Source organism: Ustilago hordei (genome assembly GCF_900519145.1).
Source record: "Ustilago hordei strain Uho2 genome assembly, contig: UHO2_contig_05, whole genome shotgun sequence".
Classification (NCBI taxonomy): Eukaryota; Fungi; Basidiomycota; class Ustilaginomycetes; order Ustilaginales; family Ustilaginaceae; genus Ustilago; species Ustilago hordei.
Window position 1 is genome coordinate 1,148,983 of NW_024545279.1, and position 9,335 is coordinate 1,158,317.

The 9,335-nt window shown below is 52.5% G+C and overlaps 3 protein-coding genes across 3 annotated transcripts; 1 reads left to right on the forward strand and 2 right to left on the reverse strand.

Moving 5' to 3' along the window:
* Nucleotides 1–52: 52 nt before the first annotated feature.
* UHO2_03316 (uncharacterized protein) lies at nucleotides 53–3,364 on the reverse strand (the record flags this gene model as incomplete). Its single annotated transcript, XM_041558231.1, has 1 exon — nucleotides 53–3,364. One exon carries the CDS (start codon nucleotides 3,362–3,364, stop codon nucleotides 53–55), a length of 3,312 nt encoding a protein of 1,103 aa, XP_041414165.1.
* Nucleotides 3,365–4,220: 856 nt separating this feature from the next.
* Nucleotides 4,221–6,962, forward strand: UHO2_03317 (uncharacterized protein; the record flags this gene model as incomplete). The annotated part of the gene is made up of 1 exon (XM_041558232.1): nucleotides 4,221–6,962. One exon carries the CDS (start codon nucleotides 4,221–4,223, stop codon nucleotides 6,960–6,962), a length of 2,742 nt encoding a protein of 913 aa, XP_041414166.1.
* Nucleotides 6,963–7,225: 263 nt separating this feature from the next.
* UHO2_03318 (putative NAD(P)H-hydrate epimerase) lies at nucleotides 7,226–8,050 on the reverse strand (the record flags this gene model as incomplete). The annotated part of the gene is made up of 1 exon (XM_041558233.1): nucleotides 7,226–8,050. The coding sequence occupies one exon, from the start codon at nucleotides 8,048–8,050 to the stop codon at nucleotides 7,226–7,228; it is 825 nt and encodes a 274-aa protein (XP_041414167.1).
* Between the last annotated feature and the right edge of the window lie 1,285 nt (nucleotides 8,051–9,335).

Below are 9,335 nucleotides of genomic sequence, written 5' to 3' on the forward strand. Positions count from 1 at the left end.
TCATTCATTGATTGCAGTTGCAGACAATACATCTTTCTGAGTGTGACCCTGTCTACAATTGAAGCGTAGTCGGAGGAGAATTCCTTCCCTCCGCCTCCCGTACCCTGGGCGGGCTCGACCCACCCCTCGATCTGCGTTCAAAAGACTCCAGAGCATGCTTCAACCTGTTTCCCCCTGCCCCCACACCTGTGCCTGTTCCACTAGAAACCCTGGATCCAGCCTCTTTCCTCACCACTCCCTCTTCCTTTTCCCTACTGCCCAAATTGCCGGTAGAACAGGAACTGATGACCTTCTCCAAACGCTCAATCCTATCCGCTTTCAACTCTAGCATCTCCACCGCCTCCAACACATGCTCTGCCAAGATCCTTCTCTTCGCCTTCCCCATCCCTGGAGACATGGTCTTGAGCTCGTCGGCCAGTTCAGAATACAGCATACGTTGGTGTAGGAATTCGTCCCAATGCTCGCGCAGGATCACTTTTAGAGTTTCTAGCTCTTCTGCTCCGATTCGCGCCGGTTTGGTGGAGGGGGAGTGCGGTGTTTGGGGATCCAATGCATCAAGAAGGATCGATTCTTCGAGTTCGACAGCCTGTCTTCGTTCCTCCGCCGCAAGGAGACGCGCTCGTCGGGAGGCTTTTCGTTTATCGGAACGAGTGGAGGCTGTGCAGACTGTGCAAGTTGCCGAGTTGTGAGGTGTGGACTGGTGATGACTGCCAGCACGAGCAGAGGCGCGGGCTGCACGAGCGTCGGCTAGTTGAGAGATCTCATCTTCGTCGTCGTGGACCTCGACGGGCGCTGGGCGATGACGACGACGTTGACGCTCGCGTTGAATACGGACGTTCTCAGCAATAGCGTCGATAGTTGCGTCGTATTCCTCCTCACTTTGGTCGCGATGACGACCGAATGACACCCGTCGGTGATGGTGGTAGTGCTGGTGATCATCAGCGTCGTCGATAGGGTCTGTACGGATGTCCGTGTGGTCTCTTCGGTAGGATCGAGCGGGAGCAGGCTGAATAGGCTCCGAAGCAGGGTGTGCATCGTCGTAGTAGTGATTGTGACGAGCACTGCTGTTGCTGGTGCGAGCTTGTCGCTTCCGCCTTGCAGTGGGAGCAGGCTGAGTGAGGTGCTCCAAAACAAGCCCGTTGAGACCTTCAACTTCCTCGGCTAAGCTCAGCACTTGCAGTCGAAGAGCCTCGGTGGCGTCCCAGGGATCGCGACCGGTGGGGATGTTGTCTTGGTGTTGATAAGTCGCGTGTTGTGGCCTAGTCTCGACGACCTCCTCTCTTTCGTTCGACTCGCGAGGAATGCCAGCAGCGGAGCGATACTGTTCCTCCATCACCATCCTCAACTTATCGAGCTCGGCGTAGAGTCGATTGACTACCTCAACTTGGCTTCGACTTTCACCTCGCTGTCGTGGTGCATGAGATTTGCTTGCCTGACTTTGAGCGACTGGCTTGGGTGCTTGCGTCTGAACTTGAGCACTTTCCGAAGTCCTCTCAGTCTGCTGTTGAGAGCTGGTGCCGGACTGCAGCTTTTGCAGCATCAGCTGCAGAAGCTGATCTTCCTCCACCCTCGGCTGACTCGCCCTTACATCCTTCAACGCACTCTGCATCTCCGACCGCAACCCTTGGAACTCATGACTCTGTTGCTCCTGAGCCTGTTCCAGATTCAAGATCCTCTCTCCCGCTCTATCTAGTTCAACCTGAATGCCATCCACAAAGCATCTCAAATTCACCAACTCCTCCAACCTCGCATCTTGGTTTCCCACCGCACTGTCGAATGGTCGATGCTTGACCGCATCACGAGCTTTGACAGGCGATCCTAGTGCAGAAGTCAAACCAGTGACATCGGGCAAGCGAACATCCCACGGTGAAGTTGTATCGTGAGCAGCAGCTGTCTTTTGATGTGCAGGGAAGCCGTGTGCGTTGAAGTGGGAGGGCTTGTTGACTTTGTTGTTGCCAGGATGCGACTCGGGCTCAACACGTGTTCGTGCGCTCGAGGCTTGACTACCAGGACCAAAGCCACTTCCGCCGGAGTTGGATGCGCTGCCGTCATCGCCCTCCTCTCCAGCGGCATCACGACCTCTTCGGGTTACTTCGACATCGCGTTGCAAACGACGTGCAAGATCCTCGAATGCGCTGACGGCTGAGATGGAGTCTTGTCTGGTTGCAAGTGGCTGTTGATGACGCTGCTGCGAATCCTTGCCACTGTTTGTCTTACCGGCATGCAATACACCGTCGATGGAAGGTGCAGGCGTTGGGCTGTCCGGACTCTTTGATCGATCACCAATGAGCGTGCGCAAAGCAGGCGAGGTGAGCGTCCTCGAGGCGAGATGCTGTTGGTAGTCGGCAGCGTTCATGCCGACGGTGTTGGTGGTAGCACGAGGCGAGGCAAAGGGACCACTAGGGTCAGGACGAGGTCTGTGATGCTGAGCTGCGGCAGCAGCAGCTCGAGTGGATTGTGTATCCTGACGAGGACGTTGTTCGGCATCGGTATCGGTGTGAATGTCGAACTCGATGCGGTCCAGTGTGTCCTGGCCAAGGGTGGGACGCTGACGGAAGTTGGCGGTGATCGTAGCAGTGTGCGCTACTGGAGTTGCGGCAAAATTGCGATGGTTACCAGTACTGTTGAATGTTGCAGTGTGGACGTTCATGCCATCAGAGTCGGTCAGGGAGTCTCCGTCTGACTCGGATTCGCTCTCGACGTGAGGTTGGCGAGGAGGAAGCGCTGTGCTGGGACGAGTGTGGGTAGTTGCAGACGGTCGCAGTGATGAAGAGGCCGGCGCTGGCTGCTTTGCTTGACCTGGTGCAAGGTAGCCCGAGGAGTACTTTCCAGGACGGTACGGGCTCTTGGCAGGGGAAGATCTGAACGGGTGCTGAGCGGCATGGTGGTTGAGAGAACGGATACGCTCCTGATACGAAGTCTGTGATGGCATCGTGCTGCGAACACCACGTCCGACACCAGGTATCAAGCTTTCATCCTCCTCTACTCTGATCTGACGATGTGAGGATGCGTGCATGTTGGAAGATCTCGCCTGTCGCGCTGCAGTAGAAGAGACTGGCGGTCGTGTGGCAGCAAAGTCCTCTTCGCGACCGATACGGTCGTACGTGTCAAACGTCGAAGACGCGGCAGTGAAGTCGCCCCTACGCATGCCTGGATTGTGTTTTGGACCGGATGCCTGAAGGAGTCGCGACTCGATGCTAACTCGATTGAGCTCTTCTTGCGATTCAGGGATGTAGATATCTCGCGAAAAGTCTGGATGCGAAAGTGATGGAGCTGGTTCACGTGGACGACGAGAGCCAATATCGGATGGAGGTTGGTGATAAGAAGTGGATGCTACAGGATAATGGCGATGAGCTCTGGACATGTCTCTTGCTCTGGTTGTGGGTCTAAAGCGGATGGATCGATAATAGTGGTTGTGCGTGATGCAAATCGATGAAGCCCGAGCGAGGCACGCGTTGTCTATGGAACGCGTATGCAGCGTGATCAATGTGCAAGCCGCTGCAAGATTGCTGATTGATGATAGAGAAGCAGATATTGATGGCGATGAGGTGACCTGCAAAATGTCAAAACGCTCCAGCCAAAAGGGGTGGAAAGAACACTCTTCGGCTGCGATTTGGCTTGACAGGTCGAGAGACTCGGTATCGCATGTATATTCAGTCGGCTGAGCCTCGTCAGTGTCAGTTGAGACTAAGTTTGTGCGCACGGCTGGACCAGAAGATTTCGACTGTGAAATTTCAGCGTGTTGTGGACGCGTCGGCGCGCGTTGCACCCCCTGCATCACGTGCCGTCCAAGCCAAATGAAACCCTGGCACCAAATCTATTCCAGCTGACTACGGGAAGTACCCACTGCGCACACAAAGTCGTCTTCCACCTTCTATTTAAAGGCGACAAGATCTACCCATCGGTGCGACAACCAACAATGAGAACTGCCTGGACGATGGAAATGAGGACAAGACGGAAAGATTTTTCCGAGACTTTTGTGTACCAATTTTGCGGTCGACTTTTTGAATAGATTTGGCACACAAAACTGGCACTTCGCAGGCTGTCAAGGCTGAGTTGACGGAAAATGTGGAGGAAATGCAGCGTTTTGCACCTTGAGGACCGTGCGGAGTCGTTATGAGTGCATTCACACTCGTCCATCATTCACCTGCCACTCCACCATCGAGCAGCCATTATACCCCTAGACGCTTCACATCAGCATCGATGTCAATACTTTAGCCATGACTGACCAACCCGATGTCGAAAGCAACGTCACAGACCCCTCGCTGGCAACCTCCTCATCTGACAGGACAGAACCAGAAGCATCTTCACCACCACATACCCTCCTCTGGTCCAAATCCAAAGTCTACGTCCACCCGTCGCCATACGCAAAACACAACATTCCTGGCTACCTTGCTCTCAGCCGCGCTGGAACTTCCAAACCTGGCGCCAAAATCCTCCTGTCCTTCCTCCCAGAGTCACTCGTAGAGCAGCGTCAAGAACTGGAAAAGTTCGTCCGTATCGAATATACCACTTCCGCTCGTGCTGACCACACTGATACCCGCACCGAGCCCCTTGACACCGTTGAAGAAGAAGAAGATCTAGAGTCAGTGCTTATCACTGAACCTCCCGCTTCTTCTACCTACGCATTCTCGCTACCACTAACGAGTACCTATGGCTTTACGGTGAAGAAGCCAACCATCAGCTCTTGGTACGGCACGGTAACGATCAGTCAGCTTGGAGGAGTGGCTATGCCGACGTTACATTTCCATGATGATGAGAGTAAGAGTACGGTCTTGTCTATGCATAGGGCGAAACGGTCCATAGCGAGCATAGATGAGGGGAAGTTGTATCCTGCACCGGGTTCATCTGCATGGTCAGCAGGGTCACATCGCAATTCACGTCCAATTTCTCCCTCACCAACATGGGGAGGTGACGAGCTAGTCCAACAGCTTCGCAAGTACGCCAACATCCATCGAAGCGCCATCGACCCGAACCTTTTCCTCATCAACCCCTCCAGAGCAGACCTCGAACTTCACAGCACACCCATCTTCGACGACGACGCAATCGATCTCCCTCGTCCCAACGCAGGCAATGCGGCTTACAGCCACGATCTTGCAGAGCATTCTTACACAATGAGCCCGCTACATCAATCCTTACCTTCGAATCACTCCAGGAAGAACGAGTTGGCAATGGACAATTTAACGGTCTGGGCAAAGTCTGCGAGAATGTCCGTTCTTTCTTCCTTTGCCAACTTTACACAGCAAGCAAGACACGCGAGTCATGCGGTACTGTCTCATCCTTTGGCAAGGCCGTATGTGCCGCATTTGCCGGGACCGGTGCAGAGCTTCGCGCAGGCAGGACCGGTGCCGTTGGGTCCGAACGAAGGTGAGTGGGAGTGGAGGACGAGTAGTATTGCCAACAAGAGTGGGACGGGGGAGTATTATGATAGTGCCAGAGTGTACTTGGCGAGGTGGGCGAGATTGGTGGCGGAGGAGGGGGAGAGGAATCGGAGGAAGGAAGAGAGGCTGGGTGCCAGTGCTGCTGCGGTGGAAGGGTTGGGAATTCGACCCTCTAGTTCAGCGGGGGCGAGGGTTGAGGGTAGTGAGTTGGGAGCGTTTGAGATTCTGGAGAAGTCCTATGATATCCCACGACCCACTTCTGAGAGGGAAGCGAGGTTCAGCGAGCTCAAGATCGATCCGACTGATACTAGCTCTGTTGCTGCCTCGGGGCTGAGCGTGGATGAATGGAGATCGTTCTTCGATCCAACTACGGGCTTACCTCTGTTGCCGCTCAGCGAGATCAAGCATCGGATCTTTGTCAATGGTCTTACCAACGAGGCGAGGAAACACGCCTGGCCGTTCCTCCTGGATGCTGTGCCCTTCGACGCCACCTCCGAACAACGTGCTGCGTTATGGCAAGAAAGGGAACTCGAATATCACACCTTCAAAGCACGTTGGCAAACCGACGAAAATCTCCTCGCCACCGAAGAGTTCGGAGAACAGCAACATCGAGTTCGCGTAGACTGTCTACGCACTGATCGCAATCAACCCCTCTTCGCACGCGATCCGGCCTTTGTAGCAGATACGAACGCCGATTCTATGACCGATTCCAACCCGCACACACTCCAGCTCGGTGAAATTTTGCTCACTTACGGCCTATGGGAATCATCACAACCCACCCCCGCCTCTGAAGCAGAAGCAGGGTTATTAGCAGGCTACGTTCAAGGCATGTCCGATCTCTGTTCCCCCCTCTACATTATGTGTGAAGGGGACGAAGCGAAAACGTTCTGGTCTTTTGTCGGGTTGATGAATCGAACCAAGTCCAACTTCTACCGGGACCAATCAGGGATGAAGGCGCAGTTGTTGTTACTGCAGAAGTTGATCAGCATCATGGACCCAGCATTGTATGCGCATTTGGAGAGGACGGAGGCTTTGAATTTGTTCTTCTGTTTCAGATGGCTGTTGGTTAGGTTTAAAAGGGAGTTTAGGTTTGAGGAAACGGTGGGCGTTTGGGAGTCTTGCTGGGCTGCAGAGCCGTCGAACCCAAGAGATGCAAATTCTTCACCCACCTCAAGCTCGAAGTCAACGTCAGCCTCAAAGACAGAGACCACGCCAGCGCAGGCAAAGAAAGTTGAAAACGACAAGCCATCTGCAGAAGAAAGGAGCGAGAAAGCAAATAGCCCAGGTTGGTCACTCTCGAAATCATTCCACCTATTCTGCGCCCTCGCTTTGCTAGAATTGCACAGGGAATACCTTATGAGGTACCTAGAGAACTTTGACGAGATCTTGCAGTACTTCAACTCGCTAACGGGAGAGTTCAACGCGGAGACGGTGCTATGGAAGGCTGAGGTTCTGGCGAAAGGGTTTAAGGAGATTGCGAATCATAGTGCGGATGAAGAACGGAAGAAGGAGGAGAAAGAGGGTAATCTGAAGGGGTTATTGGAGATCTTGTCGAAGGCTGAGTTGGAGATGCTGCTCTGAATCGCACATTTGTTCCTGCTTCACACAACGGACAATCAGACATGGAGATTCTCATTTAGATAAGACCTTATCATTTCACGAAATTGGCACGGAGGTATTGGGTGACAAGTGAAAAAGAGCGCGAGATATAGAGAGGGAAAGATATAGAGAGGGAAAGATATAGAGAGTGAAAGATATAGAGGGCGAGAGGTATAGAGGGCGAGAGAAGAGAGAGAAAGAGAATCGAGACCACCGAAAAAGAAAAGACTGCCTTGCCGTCACCATTACTGCTGCTGCTGTTGTTGTTGTTGTACAATCTCCTGTTCCTGAGATTCCAATGGTTTCGCACCAGTAATCTCCACCACCTGTTCCGTACCAGGATAATCCGGCAACTGCAGATCAAACTTTGCCTCTAAATTCTCTGGCAAGAACCTACCACCCAAAAAATGTCTCCCACCAAACTGTACCGCTCCCAACTTGGGTGCTGACAAGCTGACCAACACACTCGGAGTAAAAGTCTTGTTCACATTTCCCTTCTCTACATCCCACGAACTGGGAATATCCACCGAAACAATCGGAGGCATCTTCTTTCTCGCCTCAAATTCGATCCTCGATTCGTACCTAAGATTCTCCAGCGGTGCTTTGAAAGGTTCCCTCACTTCCCCTGAAAAGCTGAACCCAAAGATGCTGTCCAACACAACATCAGCTTCTTCAAGCGCATCTTGAAAGTCATCTTGTGCAACAAAATGAAGACCCAGGGTTTGAAGTTGAACTTTGAGTCGAGAGAAGAGTTCTGTTTTGCCTGTTTTTGGGTACCATACCGAAGGTTCGTAGCCGAAGTGGTAGAGGTGTCGAGCAGCGACGAGACCGTCTCCTCCTTGATTGCCTGGTCCGCAAGCGACGAGGACGTTGGGGTATTTGGTGGGTGGGTAGCATTCGAAGACGGCTTGAGCACAGGATAAACCTGCGAGTTCCATGAGTTGGTCGATGGAGAATCCACCAGTGGGGGACATGAGTTCTTGGTCGATTTGTTGGGCTGTTTTTGCGTTGATATAGCGCAAACGTAGGGACGAGGTGGATGATGCGGAGACTGATTCTGAGGACGGCATGGTGATAAGTTGGCGTGGGGACAGCAAGCTAGATGTCGCCAGCTGAGTTAAAGGTGATAGTGGTTGTTGGTGAGTAGGCTGAGATCTCCAAATGGTAAGTTGGTAGCAAAGACGTCCCAAGATGCGATAGCAGCCGCAGTTGCCAGGGCTGACTTGCTGGTCAATAAGAAAGTAGCAAACGGACGTCGATTGGAGCAAGTGGCGGATCTGAGCGGGTGTACGCTGCCAAAGGACGATGTCCGAACGAGGCTCAGGAAGTGTATGTCGGAGCGAGTAAATGAAGGTGGACGATGGTGCTGAAGGATGGCTCGAGAGTCGACAACGATAGAGCGGGATGTAGCGCAAAATACAAGAAGGCGGGAAAGCGCAATTCTAAGTGAAAGAAAAGAAGCGCAGTAAAGGATATATATCTGTACAAGCGTCGAGTCAATAATATCAACTTGAGCTGCTCAGTTGAAGATACGTCGGAAAATTTCCACGGTTTATCCCGAAAGCCGACGAGGGCAAAGCTGGTAAAAGCAAATGCCGCTTATTCACGAGCTTACTCAGGTATGTGAAATGCATCAAGGTTGACATGGCAACGGCTCAGGAGCTCTGCAGGAAAGACACTCGACTCACCTAAGGCTGCTCAATGTTTTCAGAGACAGTGTGAAGATATATATGTTGGGAAGTGAAGAAGTTTGGTCCCGATAACTGGCGATCGGGGAGAGTCCGAGTACGATGTCACTACTGTTTTAGGGCAGAAACATATATACTCGATTGACTAAGTGAACATGGTGAGAACCTAGTGTTCTTAGCTTGATATATATACATCTATGAGGTACATGCCGAATGTGGGAGTATCCTACTTCATGATCTAGCTTGACAACGAGCGGGACTGTGTTGTACCCGATCTCTGAAGAGATCTGTTCCGTCAGATCCCCGATTACGTTTATGTCAGCATGTATCATCATATTGGATCGCTTCCTTCGGCAATATATACTCATGTTTGTAGCCTTAGTCTACTCGAATACGACAAGCATTGCAGTTGCTACACACCTGTGTGAAGGGAGCCTGATCGTGGCCCCAACGAAGTGGTGCCTCTATTTTCAACTTCTCTCGCTCAAGTGGGCCCGCAGCAGCGTCCAAGTCACAATGAGGCAAAGTTGCAGTCACACTGCGTTAGAATAGAAGCAAGGCTGACGCTGCAGGAGCTCTCTGCCTTGGCAAGCCGGGAGCAGCATGACCCCAAGAGATCGGATGTGGCAATCCAAATCGGAATCGGGTAGAGCCGATCTAATCGAGG